The sequence below is a fragment of the Haemorhous mexicanus genome, chromosome 8 (assembly GCF_027477595.1).
Source record: "Haemorhous mexicanus isolate bHaeMex1 chromosome 8, bHaeMex1.pri, whole genome shotgun sequence".
NCBI lineage: Eukaryota > Metazoa > Chordata > Aves > Passeriformes > Fringillidae > Haemorhous > Haemorhous mexicanus.
In genome coordinates this window covers 7,298,720-7,324,882 of record NC_082348.1, presented here as the reverse complement: position 1 = coordinate 7,324,882, position 26,163 = coordinate 7,298,720, and the positions used below count along the sequence as shown (strand labels likewise).

The window sequence follows — 26,163 nt, the reverse complement described above, 5'->3', positions numbered from 1 at the left end:
TTGCATTTGTTTTTTAGAGCAGCTGGCAAGCATGATCGTGCTGCCATTTGTGCATCAATAATTCCATTTTCATCTCACTTGCTAAAATAGAGCAAGTTTTATTCATTTACAGGTTTTTCGTATGAAAATCTGACTTCTGTATTGCTAATACATCTCTCATTTAGGGAGAGCTTTGCTGATCCCCCCATGATCATCAGTTCCATATAAAATATATTTAAAGCTTGTCTTTCTGGCAGAGCTCACTGAAGTATCTGATGTATCTGCAGAGCTAATAGAGCATCGTTCTGTATTTGTATTCTGCAGTTGATTGTTCAATGATTTCTCCTGCTGAATTGCAATAGATGAGCTGTTTAATGTTGCAACGGCTCATTTTGTAATGTAAAAACAAAAAAACCTCTCAATTCCAAATTGTGTTTGCTAGTTAGAATGCAGAATTTAAATGAGATTTATATGGAAGATGTATTTTCCCCATTGTTTCGCCAATGCAGAAGGAAAACAGGTCTTCAGTCTTTCTAAAAGAAAATCAAAGCAACCATGGTAAGAATTTGTTTTGCAAGGAAGAAGCATCAATAAAAACTAAACCTCTTCCCTTCTACACTTTCAGTCCATATTAGTGATTTTTAAAAATACTTTCTTGGTTCAGAAATAACAATTTCCAATAAGCATGTCTTTCCTGACAGTTGAAATGTTAAAATTTCTAAAAGTGAGCACTTTATATTTATTTTACCCTGTTATTTATATTTATATTTAAAAGTGAGCTTTTATATTTATTTTACCCTGTTATGTGTTATGCTGCTGAGTCAATGAATATTTCCACAACATTCTTGATCTTCTTTTCACCAAAGTAGCCCTGATTTTAAAGGGGCTTTTATGTTTTACTGGCAAATTGTGCTTGTGAAGGGCAATGAATGGCTCAAAAGCAGATGCTGGATTTTGTCTTTTATTGACAAACTGCATGAGACGGGCACCTGAATGAACAGTCAGCCCTCACTTCAAATGCCAAGCTGGTATTTATTGTGTGTTCATGACTGTTTACCCACCTCTGAGGCAAAGCACCCAAGAGGGCAACAGAGCATTGGAAATTCTGCTGGCTTTTATGTTTGGGGGCAGCCGTGGCTCTGTGCAGAAATTTGGGGTCCCAGGCAAAGGGGCTGTGGTGTGTTGGTGAGTGACCTGAAAGACAAACCCGCTCTCAGGGGGTGCAGCCTTGTCACTGAATTAGCCAGTTTTATCAGAGATTGAAGCATCATCTCTGTGTTGTGCACATTTAGGATTGAATTATAGCTGATGAGGAGTGCTAAGATGGAGTTTGATATTGTAAGATTAATGCTGAAGAGCAGGATAAACCTCCAGTGCCAGGTTTATCCTGGAGTCATTGGTTCCACTGGACATGGGGGAAGCTTCTGGCAGCTTCTTGCAGAGGCCACCTCTGCAGCCACCCACTGCCACATCCTGACGTGCAAACCCAACACAGAGCAATAAAACTGACATGATTCCCCCTGGTACTCCATGAGCATGTCTGGTTTTTAAAAGCATATCAAGACTTTAATCACTGTTTCACAAAACATCTGCTGACGTTCGGTAACGGTACTCCTGTCATGAAACCTTTTTGAGTGTTTTAAGGTTTTTTTCTGCTGTTTGTACTGAGAAATGACAGTTTTTAAAAATATTTGAGAAGCAAAAATTGACCCTGCTAGGAACTGAAGATAATTGTCAGACATTTTAAATTGCTAAGAAGTAAAACTGTTAACACTTGTGTCCTCACTAATTATGTTCTGCATATCCATGTTCCCCTGGCAACTTCTGGTGCCTCTGGTTCCACTCTAACTAAGGGCTGTGGGCTGTTAGATGATGGTGCAAAGTAAAAATAGCTTATTCTTCTGAAGAGCAATGATTGCCATTGCTTGAGGAGAAATGTGTGATGGGATCCACTTAAGTTGTGTTCCAGTGCAGCAGAAAAGATTTTGCTGTAGTGCCCTGCAGGTCCCAGATGTGTGGCTCAGTCATACACAGACAAAATTTATCTCCATGTAAACCTCTCGTAATCTTTCTGTTTAATGGCAGTGTTTGTGTTTCTCAACCCAGGACGCTGAAGTATCATCAGCACCTCTGCAAGGAAGGTCAAGTGTTCTTCTGGGCAGGTTCCTTCAGCACTGGCTTCTATTAAAGGTCAGGTTTCTGGAAACACAAAATTGGTCTTACTCTTTGCCAGTGAGGCACTGATGGGATGTGGCTGTGCTTCAGCCAGCCCAGAGCAGCTCTCTGTTGCCAGTCAAGAGAAGAAATGTGTGTGGCAGGGCAGGGAGGACCTGAATGGAGCATACAGTTGGGTGATGCTGGGGTTTCAGGCAGAGAGAGGGGTTGTGGGAATGTTTTTGTATCCCTGGTTTGGCTCCATGACACTTGGCCAGAAGCTCTGAGAGGCCAGCTTGGTCCCACTGGTCTCATGGTACCCTTAAGGGGATTTAAGGCAGGGGAGTTAGTCCAATCCAAGTGAGATTTTGGATTCTGTAGCATCTGCTGAGCCTCAGTGATGATTTACGTAGTCACCTGTGAAATGAAGTGTCAAAAGCAGCAGCAGGTGATTTTGTGATGCCACGGGGCAATTACTTGTGTGCAATTCTTCTTCATATGCCTGACAACTCCATTTATCTACAGAAGCTTTAAATAAAATAAAAGACAGAGTCCCTGTGTTGTCACTGCCCCACACCTGAACTCATTGCTGTTCTGAGCAGAGAATGGCCCCTTACAGGAAGAATTCGTGCATCACTTTAGCATTTGGGATTTAGTGAAACCTTTAATGGTGGCTTCAGTTGTAAGAGACACAACTTTATGTGCAACAGAACAGCAGTATATTTATTAAAATCTTGCAGGTTTGGTACATTTATTGCCCCAAGAGGCAGCTGTTTTCTCCTCAGTGCCTTTCACTTACTGCACCAGTTCATGGGACAGCGCTGTCCTGTCACCCAGGCATGCTCTCTAATGAGACGTGGCTTTGCTGCACAGCACCCTTGGAGCTGGAGGAGCATAACGAGCATGAGATGGACCCAAATGCCTCTGGAGGTTGTGGGACTTGTTGGTCCATTGGTTTTTTGCTGGAAGCTGTTGATGGGATGTACATGGAGCTGCTTTCCAGCCGATTGTCCCAGGCCATATGCTCAGTCCTTCCAGCAGTATTCACAAGGATAACGAGTTTGTTGCTGGCTTCTGTGCAGTTCAAGCCCATTCTGAGAAGGGCTGTGGGGTGTTTGCCAGAGCCTCTCTGTGAGCACTTAGAGATTTTCCTGCCTGGTGACAAGGATGTTGTCTCACTCTCTCCTTTGCCCTTGGTTCCCCTGCAGAACCAGCAGAGGCAGGGCCAGGGGGTAACCTCAGTTTTGCTTTGCCTGTAGCACCCACGTATGTGGTCTGTAAGTGAGGTGGCCACACAGCAAAGGCAGCAAGTTGCTGATGTGCAGCCATGAGGAAATCCCTGTCCTATGAGGCTGCACACAGCAGCCAGCCCAGATCCAGTGTCAGCCCACAGGGAGCCTGAGGATCTCCTTGGTGGTTAGAAAAACTGAACAGGAAAGCCCTGGGAGATAGACACTGGCCATATCTTCTCATTTTTTCTCCCTGTATTTACTGCCTGAGTAGGGCTAGTTTCCTTATTGCCTTCTTCTCTTACAGAGAGGCATTTCTGAGAGGCAAATCTGTGCTTCTGAAAGTTGAGGATAAAAACCCCACAAATTCTGAATAACTTGAGCTTATAGAAAATGCATGTGGCAATGCATGTATTGACTTGTTTCAGTGAATATCAAAATTTATTGTCCCTTGAACTAAATATTGACATGGACAAAGCAATATCAATATTTATCTTTCAGGTTAATACATTTTATATTCGCCTCAACATACATCAATATGTGCTTATTATTACTATAATGTTTGTCCTTCAGCAGAAGAAACTTGCATGTGGTTGAGAGGGGCAAGGGAGAAGTTTGTATTAGTATTCTTTTCCTGTTTTTAATCTTTGTTAGAAGTTTATCCTGCCCATGGAGCACAGTGCAGCCCTCATTCAGGCAAAACCCTTACTGATGGTTGTGGCATTGTGCACTGAATGCAGATTGGGTGGTGGGCTTTTGGGGAATGGGAGATTAATGGTCATGAGTACACTGGGAAGGGCAGTGAAACCACCCCTTGTGTTTTATAGGCTTGATGGTGCTGCCTGCAGTGACTCTGTGCCCAGGAGCTGCCTCACTGCCCACACTGACAGGGACACAGAGCAGGGACATGAGGGACAGGGCTGATCTGAGAGCCAGCTGTGAATCTCTGCCCAGACAAGGCTGCTGCAGGTGTTGGACAGGGGCACACAGCTGGATCTGATAGGAGCCCTGTGGCAGGCTTATCTCACACCTGTGTGAGTGTGTCTGTGTGCCAGCTGGAGGTGGACTTGTGGGCGCTCTGGGGCCACAGAGAACTCAGCAGCCTGCTCGGGCCTTCTGCAATTGTGTGTGGGCAAGAGGAGTGTGGCCACTTCCCTGTGTTTGGAGGATTATCCCTCAGATCTGTCCCGTTGCCTTTTTTCCCTTCTTCTGGATCTTAGCGAGCAAGGCAGAGGTTTCCTAGAGAGATGGCAGGCTGTACAAGAAGGATGCAGGCATGACAGCACTGATTATCACAAGACTAACTTAGGAGATACAAAGGCCTTCTAGCACATGATTTGTGCCATACAGACCCTTTTTGTGGAGGTACCAGCTCTGGCATAAACTCTGCAATTTTTCCAGGAGCCTTGAAGAGACACTGCAGTTCCTCTGTGGATTTGCTTTTAAACTTTCTGCCCCTAAACCCAAAGGAGACGATGGGGGAGGCAGTGACGGGATTGGGAGCAGAAGCAGAAAGTGTGTTCCTGTTTCTCACCCTCCTGCACACCCTTCTGCTCATCAACAGCTCATTGCTGTAGGTCAGAGTTAGAGAGGGGGTTCAGTCACTTTTTGGACGGTGGCTGACACCAGGTACTCCCCAGGAGCTGTTAAAAGCTGCAGGCTTGGGTCTGAAATTCTACCCAGCTGCTTGAGGAGCAGAGAAACTGCTCCAAACTCTTCCCTGTCCAAGGAAGATCCTTGAGACTGGAGAGCATGGAGAACAGTCCCCTGCTGGAGGAGCTCCAGCCTGCCTCAGTTTCCCACACCGAGGCAGAGCAGCCTGCAGTGCCGAGAGGCAGCTGCCAGTCAGGCATCACTCTGCCTGCTTTCCTTGCTGCACTTACCAGCCAAACTTGCAGCAGTGACAGTAACAGCTGTTTGTAAGCTGACATTTCAATGACAATTGTCAGGAGACAACAAGCATATGGCAGCTGCCTCCTCACGTGCAGGGAGCTGCAGCAGCAGAGGCACGGAGCAGCTGCAGAAGCTGGAAGGCAGCGCTGCATTGATCTGCAGTTGGGAAGGTCATCTCAGTGACTGAAGACTGCATTTCATGCCTTGACTCTTCTTGGAAGCTAGAAAGATAATAACCTAGTGCCTCATATCTTTATTTCTAACAAAAAGCAAGATTTTCTCCTGGTTAAAGCAATAAATGTAACACAAATACAAGCCAAAACCCCACCTCCTGAAAGTAGCATTCTTAATTAGTACTTCTGTCTGCTTTTTCTCCCTTCTCCTGAGTTATTAGTGGCTGCTATTGAGACCACTGAGACCCTGATTAGTGGGAAGGTATCTTTGCACATTTTCAAAGCCTGTAGCAGAATCCAGTAGGGACCAAGTGCTTTCCTTGTAATTAGCATTGCTTTATGATGGTAAACTTAATAATTAAAGGTGGTCTTTCTTCCTCTGTTGGGACTTCTTGGCACTTCTGATGCACTGTTTGAAGAGTTTGTGACTAAGCATTAGTGTCATGTTGTGCCTTTGAGTATAGACAGGCCAAGTACACAAAAGTGAAACCAACACTAAGAAAAGCTCTTCCTGTGAACCAACTGCATTCCTGCCTGCACTTGACTCACAGCTCAGTAACCACATGCTTATATTCCACTGACAATTGCCATTTAAATGTCAGTTTACAAGCAGCTGCTGGGAGCCTGCCTTTGTGTCATTAATCAGATCCCAGGGAGGCAAAGTTTGAGGTCTGACTGTGCTTTGGGCTGGCTGGGACAGAGCAGCAGCAGAGTCTGGCAGACCTCGACCCACCAGGATGGTCAGGGCGAAGTGCACAGGTGAAGGACTGTGTACCTGAGGTCACCAACAGCCTCAGCTAAGGGGCTGTGGCTGCCAAAGGAAACCTGTTCTTGGCACTGTCTGGTGGCAGTTATGACCTTGTTGACAATTTCAGGCTTTTTGGGAAGGCTGGCAGCAGCCAGGATAGAGGCAAAGCACTGGGGTTTAAAAGGAGACAGATTTAAGTGCTTAGGTACAGAAAAAGAAAGACAAAAATCTATTCAACTGAAGAACAAGGGGAAGTTTGGAGAAGGAAGCCCTCTCTACCAGACATCTGCACATATTTAAAATCCTTCCCAATAAAGTTCATAATGAATTTAATTCGGTCCCCCATGGCCCAGAGGAATTTTCTGAGTAATAAAAAAGTATTGCTAAGGGATAGATGACTGCCAAACTCCTATTCTCTGCCAGCAATGAATATTTATACTACTGGCACTTAAATGCTAGGTTTATTTTACTACATAAATGATCCTTTGTCACATATTAAGAATTAATACTGTGAGATTGACTTTTGGGAAGTTAGAATAACGATTACCAAATTTAAAGTGTTGTTAAATTTGTATGCTTTGTTTGTAAAGAGGCTTGGACTGGGTTTTTTTAGATTCAAACAGTAGTAGGATGTGGTAATTCCTATTTTGGAGTAAACTGTTTTGTGGCTTGTTTATGGTTTAACTTTATAATGTAGTTTTAGTCAAGGACCTTTTCATGTCTTTTGTTTTGTTTTGTTTGTTACCTTGAAATATCAAAATCAATGTTAAATGAATTCTAAGCTCCTGCTCTTACTTAAAGGTTGAGATGTTCTTACTTACAGAAGGTAACACAAGGGCTCCTGGCTTCTGCTGGCATTTTTCTAATGCCCTTCTGACGACTGAACTGGAATAATTCAAATGTGAGGTGGAAATTTCAAGCACCAGTCATGGAGGTTGCAAAACCACACCATTACTTCGTTTATAAACATTGTTATTCCATGGAAGATAAAGCTCTGCTCTGTGTCACTTCCATGCAGTGGTCAGAAAAACGGGGTGGAAAAAGCAGAGCTACTGATCTTTCTCCCTTTAATCAGGAGTGGAAGGCAAAGCTGGACATGAGCTGAAATGTGAAGAATTATTCCCATCAGGCAGCAAGCTCACAGGAAAAATACATCAGTGCTGGTGTAAGATTCAGTGTGGTTTCCATTCAAGCTGGTTAAGGCTGTTTAAGCCCCTCTGGCAGAGCAGCACAACACAAACTCCTGGAGCCCAAGTCCAGGCTCAGCCTGACAGCAGCAGTGCTGAGCTCAGAGGCTTCCCGAGGAGCTCTTCTGCTGAGCTTCCCTTCACTCCACACTGCCATGCCAAGTGTGAAAGTTGGGGAAAATATTGTGAGTCTGTCAGCATGTTTATTTGCATGGTGCATCTCCTTTGAGTCAACAGGCATCTTCTCCAAGTGTGAAAATGAACAATTAGTCATCCCTGGGAAACAGCAGTTTTGCAGACGTCCCCTCCCGCCCCCCGAGAGACAAACCAGCCTGTGCTGCACAAGGGTACAAGCAGCTCATTTTTCACTTGCTGTACACACTACCAGATACTCACTTCTCCAGAACAAAAGTGTCTGAAGAATATAAGGGGGTATCTTAAGCACTTGGCAGTTTGAATTAAAAAGAAAGGTCAACACCAAGGAATTCAGATAGAAGCAAAAAAAAAAATCAGACATCTCAGAGCAATGTAGTTGGGCTTTAAAAATGAATGCATGCATTGTTTGCACATAGCTTTTCACAGCAGCACTCATAATTTAGGAAACTATTAATCAGCATGATGAAGTGTCCTGTTTCTAAGCAAGAACAAAAAAAAAAAAAAAATTGTACAATACAGTTTATTTTCTTCTCACTTGAAAGAGATCTTCTGGTAAAATTTGATGAGAATTCCACAGATTTGGGCTTGTGAACTTTGTGTTTAAGTTGCACCAGAGAAAAAACCCCAGTGAAGCAACAGAATCCTTCCACTGCCTTTTTATAAGATTCATCACAAGTCACTGCTGAAAGGGCCTTATTTTCTTTTAGCCCATGCCAGGACTGACAGCCTATAGTTGTTAAGCTGACAGCAGGAAAAGAGCAGTGAAGGCCACAAACATTTGTAGGATTAATGCAAAATTCAGATCACAGAGGCACAGCAGGTCCTGAACAGTGAGGCAAGGAGGCAGGGGGAAATCAGGGGCAGACTGTGGGACTGAGAGCAAAGAAACAGTGGCTGAGGAGACTTCTGGTAAGCAAGGAACTGAAAATGGCAAAGGTCTTGGTGATGGATTTACTGCTGGCCTGCCAACAACAGCCCTCCAGGGCTCTTAAGCTGGTACTGTTAGAGATCTGCTACTTCCCCATCCCAACAAAGTTATTGTGACAGTAAGCAAGGGATTATAGAAGCAAGGGATCCAAAGGACAGCTTTTATTTGGTAGCTTATTAAGGGAGATAATAAATTAATTATCCCTTTTATGGAAAAAAAAATTCTTTTTTTAAAAGGCATTTCATATCTTTTCTTTGCTTGGGGATACAGGTGGCGAGAACTTGGCCAGAGCCTGAGGAAGCTCTGGCAGTTTCAAAGTTAGAAAAATCTTTCTTCTATTTCCTGCCTCCCTTCCCTGCTACATTCACATCTTCCTGCTAGTGAAGTATCCTTTTCCTGAATTCAAAACCCTCCTATTTCCGAATGGCACTGCTACAGTGACCTGTCCAGTGGGGGAAATCTGACTCAGCCTAGAGAAGTAGGAATTGAACAGCTTCTGTGCTGCTGTTGGGAGCAGAGGTCAGGCATTGGATGAGGTTAACAAGGTGACACACAGGGTGAGAACAGCCCTACCAGGACACTCCCTGCTGCAGGAAAGCAGCCAGGCTGCAGCTTCTGCTCCCTCCAAAGCTGGTGTAAGGCACAGCTCCTGCACAGAGTGGGGACAGCAGACTGGAGGCTGCCCTGTGAGCCAGCACTGCTGGGTGCCGGGGGGGAGCAGCAGCAGGAGTGACTTTGTGTACCTGGGATGTCACACAAGGTGGCAGGATTTGCAGTGCTGGCACACAGGAGCAGCAGAGGATGCCATGAGGTGCCAGGTTCCTTGCTCCTGCTGCATGTCCTGCCTGGGCACAGCCAGCTCCAGCCACTGACACGTTCCTGCAGGGCTGCTGCGCCCTGTGGAACTCGATCCACGCAGGCAGAATTCTCAGACATCCAACACTTCAGCCACCCCTTTTTAATGCCATTAGTGATGCAGCAACATGTATTTATATTTACATATAAATACAAAATGGTCAGATACCACATTTTAAAGCGTAATTTACAATCTGAAACTGCTTACACTTTCATGACTAGGCTTGGGTTTTTCTCATTTACATTCATCATTTAATTCCACTGGAATTTGATTTTTAAGAAAGCCCAACATATCTTAATTACCATAAAAAGATCCATACACCTTTTACTTAAAAATAGCTTCTGTAAGAGGATATCTACCAAAAATAACACGAAATATATTATTATGCATACATTTTCTTTTTTTGTAAAGTACAAACAAGAATCTGATCTCTTCTGGGTATTGCCTGATCTAATATGGCTATAGGTTCTATTTATTGTGTTTGTTTTTCAAAGTAAAGGGAAAGACAGAAGAAATGTAAGAGCAGAAACCAAACTAAAACCATACTCTTTCCAAAGACACAAGATGATCAGAGAAAGAACACTTTGAAAACCAATAAATGACAACAGGTACAAAGAAACACCATCCAAGCACTGCAGAGTTTTGTCTGAGCATGTGCCGCAATGACCTTGTAACAGTTATTAAAAACAACAAACAAAAAATGCTACTGGCAGAAAAAGCTGTCAAGCAAAACACTGAAAAATTGGTACCATTTCCTAACAAGTAAGTGCAGGACTGATGGTGTTTAATGTGTCTTCCCCCTCGTATGCAGACCTCTTTCTTGCTCTCTCTGCCCGCAGGACTGATCATTGCCACTCTGGCGGTTTGCTGGATGCCAAACCAGGTCAGGAGGATCATGGCAGCTGCCAAACCGAAGCAGGACTGGACCGTCCCCTACTTCAGAGCCTACATCACCCTCCTTCCCATCGCCGACATCTTCTTCTACCTCAGCTCGGTGGTGAACCCGCTGCTGTACAACGTCTCCTCGCAGCAGTTCCGCAGCGTGTTCCTGCAGGTGCTGCGCTGCCGCCTCCGCCTGCAGCACGCCAACAGGGAGCGGTTCCTCAGGGCCACCCAGAGCTCCGGGGCGCGCAGCAGCCGCTCCCTGCGCCCGCTGCTCCTCATCTCCTCCAGGCGCAGCTCCTCCACCAAGGGCAACGCCAAAGTTTTCCTGAGCACCTTCCAGAAGGAGCCCACGCCCGGCTGCAGCCCACAGGAGACGGGTCCTGCACCCCCAGATCCCAGCCTGGAAGTGGCGCCCTTCGAGAGCGGCTCAGAGCCCGGTCAGGGCGCACAGAACGGCCTTTGTGAACATCAAGTGTGACTTCATAAGGCAAAGTTAATGCTTAGCAATGAGCATAAAAACATGGAAATTGAAATGACCCAGGAAAGTGACAACATCGCAAAAGGAATAACACGGGTGGATGTGTTTCCAGTTATGCAAAAGGAACGGGGGTTCTGTATCCTGCTGCGATTTTTAAGTGCACACTGGAAATTCAATCTGCTACATTAACTCATTAGCTGACAAAAATATCAGCCCCTCTTCTCCACACAACCACTGAACTTCCCTTGCTCTTGACAGGGATTTGGAAACAAACAGAAAATAATTGCAGCGTCTTTGAAGAAAGAAGGATGCAGAACAAATTGTGTCAGGGAAAAAACAAAAACCAAACAAACCAACTTGCTTGAAGTTTAGCAGTACAAAAACAACAGAGCCAATTTAAGGAGCAGGAGAGTGGTTATCACGTGTGCCCTGGGCACCACAGCAGAATTGCCCCTCTTCTTGGGCCGGGGTCCATTGCAGAGGGGAGTGTTGCAGCAGCTGATGCAGACGGAGTTGACCTTGCCAGGAGAGCAGAAGGACTGGTAGCCGGCGGAGGCGATCAGGCACGCGGCCGAGGAGGCGCAGGACTTGCGGTACATGATCCCTGTGACACACAACAAGGGTTACTCCGTTTGAGGGGAACACCTTACAGCAGGATTCCTGCTCAAAAGCAGCTGCAAAGCCAGCTCACATCCCCAAAGCACTGCTGGTGCTCAGGGCAGGCACCTCAGCAGTGACAGGACCAAGAGCCCTGCGCTGCCGGAGCACCACGGTCGCTCCACCTGGGATTTCTCTGTACTTTGATCCTGGTTGGAACCAAAAGTATGACAGACTTAATTTGCATAATGTATATCAAATGATGCATTTTATAGCTGGAATTCTTCATCTTTCAGAATAAACTGTTTGAATAGCTATAACCGAAATGCAATTAGTGAGAAAATTAGTTTTGTTTCTATTGCTGAACATGTCTGAGTTAAGGTGTCTAAGTAATTACAGCTTTCTATGCTCTTCATTTGTCTTTTGAGAATTTTTTTTTCCTTTTCTTGTTCCTTTGCCACACACAGACAGGTAACTAGGAGTAAAAGGAGGATGATTATCAGCAAAACTTTCATCCTCCTCCCTCCCCTTTTAAATTTTTTTTTTGAAGAAGAATTAGAAGTTCTTTTCCAGGTAATCTCAGTTCTTGCTTATCTTTGAAGTTTAATACCCTCAATAACAAAAATTTCCATTTCTATAGAAGCGTCTTTCTTGAGTTGAAAGTCTTCCCTTTTTGAATGTAATTTAAGGTAATTTTAATTAATAAGCTAATTTATAATTTCTCAGATTGTTTTTAACTTAAAAAGTACATTCTGATGCCTATATTTTAGCAGCTATTTTAACATGGTTTATAAAGGCTGTAAAATACACAGTTGTATTTTCCTCTGTCACAGTGGAAAATGGTTATGGCAGTTCTCCACCTCACTACTCCAAAATTTTCCTGCAAGTGATACAGTAGAAATTTTGTCTTAGAAAAACATACACATAATAGAAATAGGTAATGGATGCTTGCCTGCTTGTAGTTACAAAAAGTAGTAGGGATATTCCTAAGGATGATCAAATCACTATTCTTTTTGAATCTGGGATTTTGAAAAAGTCTTTAGTTTTTTCCTCCTGAAAAGCAAGGGAACAGGATTCCCTTGGAGAATGGTGCCTTTGCATCCTGTGGCATGGTCCCAAAATGTCTTTAAATGCACAGTGACTGAGAGTTTTTTTGGAGGGAGTGAGGAGGGAGTATTACCCTGGTGCTGGATGTACAGTGCCTGCAGATACCTGCTCAGTCCCCAGAGACTTAATAAGCACTACAGCACCTCCATGGTCCAGGAGAAACCTCTGTAATTTGGCATCAGCCACTGCACCCCAAGTGCTGAGAGCAGCAGCAGAACACCCTTTCTTTGGGCTATGCTCAGAAAGAAGGATTTCCTGTCTTCAGAGACTTTTAATTAAAGCAATTCTTTTATACTGTCACAAGACTGCTGCCATCCCAACAATGCAGGGGTTTCCTTGTTTTGTGTTCTCCCTCTGCAAATCTCAACTCTGAAATGTGTTTTTAGGCTGTCTATCTCGTTGAACTTATGAAGAGAAGCCCTCAAGTGAGTGTTAAATCTTCCTCTGTCTCCAGTGAGCTTCAATCAATCAACACAGCAGGTAGAGCCTTTTCTCAAGAGGGAAGAGGAGCTGTGGGCTGTTCTCCCTGTAACAGCAAAGGCACACAAATCAAGCAATGCAATCTTTATTACTACGGTTTGCAAAAAGCAGGGAGTTCTGTCTCTGCTGACAAACCACTGCTGTCAAGGAGCCTCAGTGGTGCTGCCACTGATGGGCTTTGCAATACCAAAATCTCAGTTGATGTTCCCCAAAAAGACCTGGTGCCTTGGCCATGTTCCTCCTGCAGTCTTCCCAGAGCAGAGGCAGACATGACCCTTCCCATGGCTAAATTCAGTTTTTCCTTCCCCTTCCCTCTTGAGAAAGTACTCCTGTATTCAATGAAACCAAGCACAATGACCTGATCTTGCATCTCCCCATCACAGATTATTTCCTTGATCACCAAACACCCACCAAACTCAGCCATTCCTCAGCAGTGAATTTGCCTTTCCCCTCAAAGACCAAGCCTCTAAAAAGCTTTTGACCCTGGCAGATTTCCTACTCTCATCATTTTATAGATCGCTCTCTTCCCGCTGTTTCCTTTTCACAGGTTTCCTGCAAAGCTCTGTTCACAACTTGAACTAGTGATTTATTAGTTTGGATAATTTATAGTCTGGAAATATCACACTTTGCACTTCTCCTATAGATTAGGAGACTGGAACTGTTCACTGCTGTGAACAATTAGATGATGCCCTCTGAGGCATGGTTTTCACCAGACAACTCTAGGAAACCCTCCTGCAAAAAAAAATCAAAGTCCTGCAGCTTAACTCCACGTGTTTACAACAGATCTGTTCTCCTGGATCAATCCCACAGAACAATCCTGGACTCCTTTTAAAGTCAAAACACAGTATTTCAGCACAGACTGAAATTTTACCACTCAAAGTCTCATGAACAGATGGACCATGTTCACACCTAAATAGGGAGAATAATCTGACTAGTAGCAAAATCCCCTTTTTGACTTTTCAGTAAATGCCTTACAATAGGAAATTTCACACCCAAATGATTGTTTATTCCCATTCCCTCTTCTAACAATTGAAATTTTAGAAAGATTTTTTTTTATTTAAAAAACTCAGCATTTCCATCAGTTTTTTTACCAGCTCCTTTGCTAACATGCCCTTCACATCCAAGATTTTTTCCTTTGAGTACTGATAGAGTCTCTTGATCTCACAAACCAGCTGCTATCACACTAAGTGCTTTTTACAAAGCATCAGGTATGAAGCAAGCTTGCTCAGCGCAGAAAGGCTGTGCTCTCTCTCTCTGGTTCTGCAGTATCTTGACAGGAAGACAATGCAAACAGGCACAGAAGTTGGTGGAAAAAGAGGGAATGTTAGCACTGCAGGTGTGACATTTCTAAAACACTTGTCCTGTGACTTCACTTACCCCTAAACCTTCCTCCTATCATAATTCTGGTAGGAAGTACACGAGTACAAGTGACTTTGATGATCTGATGGCAAGGACACCATCTCCTCACTCCAGCAAACAGGTTAATGGGCCCCAGTAACTTCAGCTCACCCCCTGAGTTCAGCCAGGACAGCAGCCTCCTCTCTGAGCTACACCCTGAGATCTCTCCTCAAACTCCTCCCTTGCAGCATTGCTGAGCCAGTTCCAAACGATCCCCAAGATCTCCCTGAATCATTTGCCACCAGCAGGCTGAACTGCAGACAGATCTTCAAAGTGGTTATCTGCCTCACAAGACTCATACCACAGACATAACTGCTAATTACTGGGTATTCTTGCCTGAGCAATCAGCCTGATGCATTCATTAACATATCACCCAGAAAAATAATTGCAAACCTTTCTGGAAGCTTTTCTTCTGCCTCAGATTGTTCTGAGTCACTGGCTAAGCAAGGAGACCTCACTTTTTACACTGCTTTTACTGGGATGGGGTCATTCCCAGCTACCCACCCTCAACAACTGAAACCAGTGATCAATTAGCATATTTACAGCTTCTCAATTAGTACATTTATTGCCCAATTATTTTAGGTATGTAATTTGTAATTTGTCCTTTTCCAGGGATTCAGCAGACCCCCAACAACACTTTAGGTACTATAAGGATCTTTTACTGTAAAGGAGCTATTACTGACCAACAGATTTTCCATTTTTTTGGCTTCAAGGTTTGTGGGATGCAGGTCAAGAAATTTCAAGAAAAGAGGGGATTGCACAGAGCTAGAACATCTGTGTGATAACGAGATTATATCCCACACCCTCTCCTGTCACAATATCTACAACAGCCATGTTTGTTTTTAGGTTTTTTTTTTTTTTTTAGCAGATCTGGGCTTAAATTTGGCATTGAAAATCTATTTCTAGACTAAGCAACTTGCCCATGGTTACACCCCTCTCTGCCCCACAAATCATCACACATTTAGACAGTGTCAAGGCCCAAACTATCATTTCTGCCTTATTCCTTGCAATGAAGGGATGGGTGTAAATCTTTAGGCTTTTCTATAGTTCCTGCTTGCAATATTTATTTTCTCAGCAGGATCCAGTCTAGTCCTGTGCATCTGCACCCTGGCACTGTTTTGTCCACACACAAGTGCATTCTGTCTTGACTGTAACAAACAATTGGAGCAATAATTTATTCCAACCCAAAAGTGAGTGCTCTTTCCTCTACCCTGTCGGCACAGCCCAGTGCATTTCTCTTGAATAACAGCTTAACTTGTTACTAGGACAACCAAAAAAGGTGACATCACACCTACTTCTTACACTGAGATTGTGCAGAAGGCACCAGAAGATCCAAGGTTTTTCTCTTGCTGATTGAAAAGAACCTTATTAGACATCTCTGATTCTTCTGTTCGAGGAGGTGCAGACAAAAAACATGCTGTGTAAGCATGACTCTCCAACTTTTAGGAGCCAAGCACAGCCCAGTCAGTGTGCAACTTCAGTTTGCACCTGTGCTCTCAGGAGTGCCCTTCAGCAAAATGCACAGAGCCAAAACAGGCAACCAGGGTATCACCTCTGAGATCAGTGAACTGATTTCCAAAAAAAGTCACCTTCCCACTCCTATGATGACCCAGCTACTCTGAAACTGCTTTCTGCAAAGGCACAGCTCAGCAGGAAATCACGGCCCTGCCCTTCACCCCAGGACCTGATGGCCACAAACCCCTGCTCTCTGAGCTTGCCTCAGTCAAGTGGACAGTGTCACCTTGCCCAACACTGAGCTTTCCAAGCCAGATGTTCTCTGACCTTGTGGGCTGTCACTGACACTCCACTTTTTAAAAGAAAGCTTTTTATGCACCATTTTATTTGTATATTTTCTATTTTATATGCACATAACCAATTTCACAGGCACAGGTGTGAAAGTCAGCCTTGTGCAGCTCATCCCACAAACAGTGCTTCAGCAAAATCCCCTGCACATGCTCTGAGCAAAACTGCCTCATAAATCTTCTGGAGCTTAGAAAGGAGTCTGTGTCCAACTGGGGCCCAGCACTGAGGCATCCTTGAGCCTTCTCAAGGCTGCACCAGGTGCTGGAAGTGAAAAAAGAGCAGTAGAAAAGTTTTGTATCTTAAAGTGAGTAGCTGAGCAAGCCAGCAGGTAATCAAGGCAAGTCTGAGGCATACACTTGGAGTTTTGACAGAACCTCCACTCAACTCTTTTAGACTGAGTGTTTAAATCTTGCCCATCTCTTGTAAGCAGAAGCTGGGAAATTGGCCAGCAGTGGATAATTCACAGTGCAGCACACAGAACTCAGGAGAAGCTCCCCAGTCCTGTCCTAGCTCTGGCATTGGCATGAATTGCCCAGGATCTGTTTGGGTGCTCTCTCAATGTTGTTGCTCCCAGAGAAAAGTTAATGACTGTGCTTATGTACCAATACTCCTTCCTTTGAATATCCTGCATAGTTCCAACTGTCTTATTTCACCAAAACTTCCAATTTTCCACTCTTGGTGAATCTGCAAATTTTCCCTCTCTTTGTGCATAGACTTGATGAGTGCTCTGCCTAGCCGTGCTTGCTTTCTGATTTCATTCATATATTCCATTCTGTATTTTTGTCCCTGAACTTTCACTAGCTCACCCTGCACTCAAGCAAAATTCAGCACCCAGTAGGACTTACAAAAGCTCTTTTCTGATGTCTGCCAAAAAATAAAATGAGAATTTATACTGCAAGAATGACATGCAAACAGGTGAACATCACCTTCTATGGAACACAAAATATAAATTTGATTATTTCTGCATTTTACTGTATCAGTGATGCTACAAAAATTGGGTTCAGACTACACAAAAATAGGTTTGCAAATTATGTTTTTTAATTTCTGTATCAGGTTTTATGCCCATCTCTTTATGGCTTTAGTGGTTTTGCTATGATAATTATCAGTTCCTCAGCTAGGACCTGTTCACATACATCAAACAGTGACAGACTCCAGGAGTCCTATTGTGATTTGCTGTTTTCTAGAGAAAGTGATTATAAATATTTATCTAATCAAGGCCTAAATATTGTAGAAGGTGACTGAATATTGAAGAGCAATCAATCATTCTTTTGATGTCGTGCTTCCCCAAACAATTGCAGTTTTACTCAGATCATGTTTTTGTTGGTCTAAAGTATGAATTAAGCTTCTTCAACTATGGCTATAAATTCATTGTTACAAAAAACCTTCCCAAAAACCCCAAACAACTTGAGCAAGTGTAAAATATGATAATATCCAACTCCTCTAAGTTTCACTCACAATAACTCTTCTTATCCTTGTGAGCTCCAGAGAGAAAGTTGACGAGAAAAGTAGTTTAAATAATTTGCACCTTGCTAGAAATTTTATCACAAAATTTTCTAATTACCTTGTAAACAGCTACTGAAATACTGTGAGCTACCATGGTCGGTGTTTTCCAGACCAAAAAACCCCCAAGGCACTAAAAGGATGTGACTTGAGATCTATTGCAAAGCTATGCACACACTTCCTGATTTTTAATCTTGTGTTTTAGGACTGCAGCTATTTCATCCTGGTCCTCCCTTTGATGCATTCTATAGACAAGATAAAAGCATATTCATGCCTCTAGGTTCTTAGGGAGTATACAATTCTATTAAAAATAAAACAAACCCAGACCCCTCTGCCCCCCTGCTAAATGAAAATAAACCACCTGGTTCACTTGGCATACTGTCATCATGATTTTCCATGAAAACCTAATATTATCACAAACCCTCCATACATTAGGCACTTTTAACCTGTTGCACATTTTTTCAGAAACTAACAGGAAGCTTTTGACAATGAAAGTCTAACCTCATCACTCTCCTTCTGACCCTGACATGACACCTTGCAGAAATTAAGTCAGCTCAGGAGAAAACTGGACAATTGTTGACTGACAGAGGACAAGGGTTTAGATTACCCTGATATATTTTTGTAAGTTGTGCCTTCTAATTCTGGTGCTTGAAATGTGACTCAAAATGGTGTTGTTAACAACAACAACAAAAAAAAAATCACAAAAAAAAAAATCTTTGTCACTGCCTGCAAAGCTGAAGCATGGCATTAAAATGCTTAAAAATGCATAAGCTGGGAAACTGAAGTACAACTGCTAATGGTGGTGTTATCAAATATTTTTTAAAGCCACAGGAGGCTACAAATGAGAGATCAAAGCTCAGCTTTCACCTGCATATCTAATAAATCTTTGGTTTCCTACTGTTCTCATTCATTTCTCTGCTCACCAACATGGATGTACAGTCAAGCACTACAGCACACAATCTGCCCAGCAAAGCTGGCTCACAGCCTTCCATCCTCTCCTCCTACCTGATACAAAGGAATCAAGATCTAAATGTCCTTTGCCATCAAGACCTAAATATACTTCATCTTGTAGAGACAGAGGTGAACTTGGACTCAATTTTCAGAATTCTGTATGAGGATTTTTCTTGACAGCCCTTACATTCTGAGGTAAAGGGAAGCCACAGCCCTTTTGCCTTTACAAATGTTAAAGTGCTACATCCTTGCAAAAAGTCACATAAAGAATTTTACATGTGAATAGTCTTGCTGCATCCCTAATTAATGTCCTTACCAATTTCAGTGGGATGGCTCAGATGCTGGCACCTGCATGCCAGAACTTTGGAAATTCATTCCACTCCTAAATCTTCAGGTATTTTCACAGTCAGGGTTTTACAGCCTGTTCAACTTAACAGTAAGATTTTCCTGGGTTTTATATGGCTTTTTCCAGTTTCAAAGACTTACTGGTAAATTGGGAAAATCCAGTTTTGTCAAGTTTCCCCAAAAAAAAAACATCCAGACTACAAAGGAAAAAGGGAAATGAAAACTGTTTGGATTAATTAAAACTTCTTGCCAATGTTCTGATAAGGTCACTGGGAGCTAAGAGGAGTGACAGGGTCAGGCTTCAAAAGGGTTTGGAAACACAAACTCATTTGTGTGTGAAATGCAATAGGAAACTCTCAGGGGAGGTTTAAGAGACACCAGGCTGTGGGCACTGGATCATCACAAAATTCATTTGTGTATCTTTCATAGGAGCCTGAGAAATAAAGTAACATAAAAAGCTATTGTCCACGTCCCGTGGAAGATGGAACTCGCTGGACCAGATACCCCATCTTCCTTAAAATAATGCAGCCTTCATCACTCCTGCACTTGGATCTTTGTCATGACTTTCAAGTCATAAACTGCTTGAACTGTTAACTCCACTGCTGCTTTTCTTTATTGCAAGGCAGTCAGAACAGCAACTGCTGAACACTCCCATAATTTCTCCTTAGCTGACACACTCAAGGCAGTGCATTCCATAAGTGGCTGGAAGTTTTCTGAGAAACCCAAAGATTGGAAAACATTTACAAGTGAGGAAATGGCTTTGACATTTGAGAAAAAGTGTTTCTGAATGGAAATGTATCCACAGATCCAAGTGTTCAGCATACAGTGCAAATTAACAATGTCCACTGCAAGTTTCATTTAATATCAAAAGAGAACTTTGTTTCCAATATTGACATGTCTTCATTTCACTGGGCACCTGGTAGCACAATATGTGATGTTAGAGGTACCAACTGTCCCATGCAAAATTTTTATTTATCTTTTAAATTCTCAATGAAGATTTATTATATCGTGCTTTGCTTCGATTAAAAAAAAAAAAAAGCCCCCCCAAACACCAACAAATTCTGTTATGTTGATATCCTTTGACCAAAAAAAGTGTAGAGGAAAATTAAAAACTAAATAAAAATCTATCACCAATTTAGTGGATGTTTCTTACTGTTTCTAAATGGATGCTGGGGATGCAACAACTTCCTATAAAGCTTTAATGCCTTCAGTAATTCTGGCAACGTTAAACTTTGTTTGCTGTTTTAATCACTTTGTCAATAAAAGTACACCAGAGCATAATTTCCCCTGGATATAAATCCTTGATAATTTCCCCTTGATATGCAATTATTAGTACTAATGGATTCTAGACATGAACACAGAAAAAAGTATGTGGTTCTGTAGTCCCTGCACACATGAACAACTCAATCATGGCAAAACCAAGTAATAATCACAGGTCAAGAATTCACCACAGCCCAACTCATCATACCACACAGCCACTGATAAAACAAATGATGGGAAACCAGTACTGGAAAGAGCTCAAAGAAATAGATAAAGTTCTAATTCAACACTGAGGTGCTGATCTTGCTCTTGGTGTTTCCATGCACTACTTTTAAGCACACAATCACAGCGATTTCTTTAACTACACTGCAGAGTTATATACCAATTAAATACATCAAAAGGACCATAGTAAACCAAACAAATAAGCAAAATTTCTTATTGCAGATTATTACAATAATCTGATTGCTTCCCAATTTGCTTGCAAAAGGAAAAATCCTTGATATTTTATAGTTTTGGCATTGCTACAGTGAATCATTTTTTTTTTTCCCTGCTAAAGTTGGTAAAAGTATGTTCACAACCAGATTAGAACAGAAGGTGTATTGTTCAAAACATGCACGTGGGCAGGTTTACTTGCAGAGAGTTCCAAGAAATTGAGCCTGGCTAGCTCTCTGGGCTGGCTGTCTCATCCTCCTGCTTTATCCCTCACTGATGTACTCACACTGAAAGCTTCATCTGGCCTTAAGTAGGTTTTAGATCAACCTTTCTGCTCAGATAACTCTTGCCCTCAGTAAAAGGCAGGACTATCATTACCAGTATGTTTTCTATGATATATAATATATATAAAAGCATCTACACACCATATCCTCATCTATAGATCACCAAGATGTCTCACTTGATCCCAATATACTGTGGGGTTTTTTTGCTGCTACATATATTCTAAAAATAAAGGAGCACTGACATGTCTAATTAAAGTCCATAGACTGGAAAGAGAGAGGCAAGTGGGAGCAGGGAATCCACCACAGGTATTTCCACAAGGTATCTGCAAGTAGAATGATGGTAAGAACTTTGATCCTTTGTCAAACATTCAGTTTACACAGTTTTCCAACACCTGCTTATCCAGTTGAAGAATGCACTAGAAACTTATCCTTTACATTAATTTCTGTGGGATAAAAAATTTTGTGGTACAGTCTCGAGTGGCACTTTCCATTCTCATCACTCCTCCCTCTAAAAGAAGGCTTTTTCTTTTGTTTTTTTTTTGGTTTTTTTTTTGAGATTTAATTACAAATTAATTAGTAAGATTCTTTATCACAGGGAAATTACTGTCTTATCCTGTATCTCCCACTGGAACAGAATTCTAACAATCATTAAACTTCTTCTGGCAAAATTTTTAAATACAACTCAGCTTTAAGAGAGAAAAATATTTTGCTATTTGCTGCTCAGTTTTAAGCTGTCCAAAGGAGCAAATGTCTACCTGACACAACAAACAGCTGAGATCAGATGCCTGATGACCTAATTCAAAACAGAAGTTACTAACACCTGCTTTCTTAACTGCTCACATCAGAGGCTGCCCCAGGAACAGCCACTTTTTGAGCTCTGGCTTAGGAACATGCCTGAGCTGCTGTTATTTCTCACCTGAAGCTGCTTCTCCAGAAGCTGAGACAATGTTCTGAGAGAACCCAGTGACGCCTGCAGCACTGAATTTGGAGAAACTGAGGAGGAGTTAAGTGTGAACAGGCATGAGGAACTTTGTACAAGGTAAATGGGAAGAGCAGCCCAGCGCTGTCATTTCCCACCAGGGTGCCTCTAGGACAGGGAGTTTAACACAGAAATGAAGCTGAGCCACAGAGCTGCCCTGGCAGCATCTCAGTGTTGAATTAGAACTTTATCCATCTTTATCCTGAACACAGCAAACATTCATGGAAGAGTCCCTGGCCACAGGCTGGGGCTGCACTGCAGGCAAGTAGAATTATGCACAGCACAGAACCAAGCCAGCAGCCCCTGACAGCAGAACTCCCAAACTGGTGCCTCCTGCAGGGGAAGGGTGGCTCCCCCAGGGGGATGGTCACCCACCCCCAACATGAGCTTTAGCTCAGAACACTGCACTTGACTTTGAAATAAAGCTGGAGATAACTTGCTGCACTTTGCTCACTGACACAGCTGCTTTTATTAATGACAAAAACGGGTTAACCTACAAAAATTGCACTCCTTTGACTGTATTTAGTCATGAGGAAAGAACTCTAATTAGGAGATTGTGCTGTCAAATGAATGCAAATTTGCATCTTTCATTTTCTGGGTTAAAAGCTCAAACTCAAGTCTATTATAAATTAAAATCGATACTTGAAACATTTCAGCTTTTAGTAATAAGCAACAACCAAAAGAATCAGGTTATGAAATACACTGGTAGAAGTAAAATGAATTATTAAATAAAACTTGGGAGAGTAAGGCATTTATATTGCACACATTTAAATATCAATTAGGAATAAAACCAATAAAGGATGATGAACTGAATCATTTCTGTTTTACAACCAACCCTCTCTAAAATTGACTGAGGGTAACAGAAACTAAGCTTGCAATGTAAATTTCATTCAATTTGAAATAGGTTAAAATTTTAATTTATTAACAGGCTGAAATTTACAATCTTTGAACTTAAAATTAATAAGCAATGCATTTATAGAAGTAAATGTAATAAAACAGTGGCACCTGCTATGCAGAGCATGCTAGTAACTTCCTAAAGGAAAAAATCCAGGGATCTACTCAGAAAAAAACCATAAAAATCACACAAAAAAAAACTCCACCAAGCAGTTTAAGAGCTGCTTATTTACTGTATTGCAATTTCTTCACAGGAGTAATGGCAAGTTATGCATCAATGAAAAGAGTTCAAATCTGACTTTTTTGTCTGTGTCTACTACCACAGCTAGGGCCCTCCAAATCACCCCAACACCCTGTCTAACCCCATGAAAGTACTACAGAAGCTGTGGTGTGCAGATAGCAAAGCCTTCAAGCAGTCATTTAGAGATACTCAAGATGTTAAATGTACCTTGCAAGCTGTAACTATCTCACACCCCCACCACCCTTTTCAAGTAAACTTGAAATAATACTCCAGTAAAAAAGACAGACTGATCTTCCTTTAAACAGATTAAAACCAGCTTTTTTCCCCTACACTGGACAGGTTCTAAGTATTTCACAGCAGTAGTCACTGTGGGTGGTGTTACCCAGGACGAAAGCATGTCAGCAGTTCAGCTATTTTTGATGTGTAATAACAATTATTATTTACCCAGGACTGATTACACAGTGACCTGAAATCAGCACCACAGGTGGGGCCAGCTGACTGATGAGGAAGAGGAGTTTGCTCAGCCCAAGAAGCATTGCAGCTGTTCAGGATGGATGACTGCACACGTTTGCACACAGAGGATTCCTGCTGCTCCTGGAGGACTTGCTGGGAAAGGACAGACTGTGCCTTGGGCTACTCTAACAGCAGAACCCCAGAGCTGTGAGATGGGCAGTCCCAGAGAGCAGCATCGCCTTCAGTCAGGGTTCTGAAGTCCCAAATTTCCTTTTCCTCCCCAGGCTTGGCACAGGGGGCACGTCCAGGCTGGGGCTCCCACTGGGTGGCTGCTCCTCGTCCATGCCAATGCCTGACACCCTCTCAGCTGCCTGCAGCTCCACGAGCTCCAGCTCCCTTCCTGCCATCTCACACAGCCCCAGAGTCCCTAGCAGAGTTCCTGTATCCTGCTCTGTAGAAAGCTACAGAGCAGCACAGCAGTGTAAGACCTGACAGCTCTCTCTAAATCTCAAATGCCTTCCTCGATGCTGAACAAAGCCCAGCCATTTATAAAGCAGCTCAAAAGACAATAGAGGCAAGGTGCAGAATCACAGCTGATTCCCTCTTGGACACATTGCTGTCCTAATATGTTAACTTAAATATTAATTGCAGTAAGGGGGAAAAAAATTTAAAAATTGTTATGACAAATCCATGGGTGCTCTTCTCTTCCCCCTTAAATTACCCCTCCCCTTTTTTTAAAAAACCCTTTCTCCCTTTTGCTTGATGGTTTCTTTAATGGATGAAAGCAAAGATCACCACACTTTCCATCCCTTAAGATGAATCTTCAGAGTATATAAATTGCTTGAGTAAATAAAAGAAAGCAGGGAATTACTAATTTAATGCTCTTCTATCTCTTGGGGAAAAAGCCCATGTAATTAACTGTAATGAGATTAAACTAACTTGTTGTTATTAATTTCCCAGTGCTGGGAAACTATATCATAGACCCATAAGGCTGTGTCTTAACCAGCTTTATCAACATTTGGCTTGCATCCTTCAGTTTTTACACCAGTTTTAAAGGAAAGTGTTTAACTTCATTGAGTTGCAAAGCCACTCAGAAGTATAAGACATTGAATCCAGTCCCTTCAGGTACTGGACACGAGATTCATATGAAGCTGAACACCATGAATGGGTGGAGCCAAAAGCTACAAATGCTACCTAAACCAGATAAACAGAAGAGTAATTATTAAATTCTTACCAAAACTTTTTTCCATTACTTCTTTCTGACACATATCTTGAACATTCACTGTACAGTTCACGATGAACTCTGGAGAGGAGCAGTCATTATTTAGCTGGAACTCCTCACACTGGTAACACTGTATTTGCAAACCCAAACCTGGAACAGATAGAGATTTGTTCAAAATCATAGAATGCTTTCCTTTGGAAAGAACCTTATAGATCATCTCATTCTAAGCCCCTGCCACGGGAAGGGACACTATCTGCTCAACCGGGTGCCCCATCTAACCTGCCTTTAAATAATACCAATAACATTAAAAAACCAAACCAAACAAAAAACAAACATCGAACAAAACCAAACAACCAACACGTGCCAGAAACCTTCCTTATCTTTCCCCCTCTCTCATTTGGCTGCTCGTAGCTACTCAACAGCTCAGCCGAAGTATCCCTTTGACAAATAAGTAAAAGAAGCGTGCCGCCCGCTCAGCTGCGGCCAGCGCTGCCGGCTCTGCTGATGCTCCTTTCCGCGGGGCGGCCGCTCCGGCGCTGGAGACGCCGCCGCCAGGAGGCGACGGGCACCGGTACCGACACCGGCATCACCACCGGCACCGGCACAGCCCCGCAGCCGCTGCCCATCGCCCGCCCCCCGGCACAGCGGGCTGAAAGCCGCCCGCGCCCCGCAGAGAGCAACGCGGCTCATAGATACGCTCCGGCTCTTATCTGTGCCGACGGGTTTACTTAGCTACTAATTAATTACAAATGATTTAATTACTATTTTGTCATGCACAATTAAAGCGGCGGAGCATCCCTCGCCAGCCGCCTTTATCATGCAAACGAGGCGCTAGGCGCGGCTTGCCAGCAGCGCTCCGCCGGCGGCTCCCGCACCTCGTCCCGCGGCGGGGACCCCCGGCCCGTGCCCGCCCTCCGCTGGGAGCGCTGCGGCGGCCGGAGCGCCCGCCACGCTCCACGGCACCGACCCACGGCCCGGCATCCACCGAGAGGCACCGGGGCTGCGCCTCGCCCCGCGCTGGGGACGCCGGCGGGGGCTTTGCGGCCGTGGGCAGGACGGGGGCTCGGCCGCTCCGTTCCTTTTTAGCGCCAGGCAGCAGCTCCGTCGAGGGGCTACGAGGGGACGGAGGCTCTCAGCGCCGGGCTGCCCGAGCGGCGCGGAGCCCTTACCTGGCGCCAGGCACAATCCCCAGAAAGTTGCAGCGAGGAGGAAGAGCCGCATCCTCCCGGAGCCGCGGCCGCCGGGCTGGCGTGCAGTCGCGAAGGGGCATCAGAAGCTGAGATGCAGCGGAGGCGCCGCGCACTTGTGCCGCTTCCCTGCCGCCTCCGCTGCGGAGCGGCGCCCCGGGAGCAGGCGGCGGAGCCCGCCCTGCCCAGCCCCGCGCCGCGCTCCAGCCTCGCCGGAGTTGAGCGCTGAGACTGGAAGAAACTGTAGGAGAAGCGAGGGCTGGGGGGCGGCTCCCCCCTCCCTCCCCCAGCACCATGTGATGCCGGCGGAGCGGGGCGGGGATCCCCGCACCTCTCCGGGAGCGCCTCGGGGACGGGAGAAGTT

At 43.8% G+C, this 26,163-nt stretch overlaps 2 protein-coding genes across 2 annotated transcripts in view; one reads left to right on the top strand and one right to left on the bottom strand.

Moving 5' to 3' along the window:
- GPR39 (G protein-coupled receptor 39) overlaps nt 1–11,676 on the top strand; it is a 74,361-nt gene extending 62,685 nt beyond the window's left edge. The window contains exon 2 of the mRNA XM_059852592.1: nt 10,143–11,676. Coding sequence (XP_059708575.1) covers nt 10,143–10,666 — 524 coding nt within the window. The 3' untranslated portion in view covers nt 10,667–11,676. The remainder of the gene's footprint in view (nt 1–10,142) is intronic.
- LYPD1 (LY6/PLAUR domain containing 1) lies at nt 8,026–25,959 on the bottom strand. The gene is made up of 3 exons (XM_059852593.1): nt 25,782–25,959; nt 24,625–24,762; nt 8,026–11,270 (listed from the first exon to the last, which is right to left on the bottom strand). Exons 1-3 carry the CDS (start codon nt 25,831–25,833, stop codon nt 11,035–11,037), a joined length of 426 nt encoding a protein of 141 aa, XP_059708576.1. The 5' UTR covers nt 25,834–25,959; the 3' UTR covers nt 8,026–11,034.
- Nucleotides 25,960–26,163: the final 204 nt, after the last annotated feature.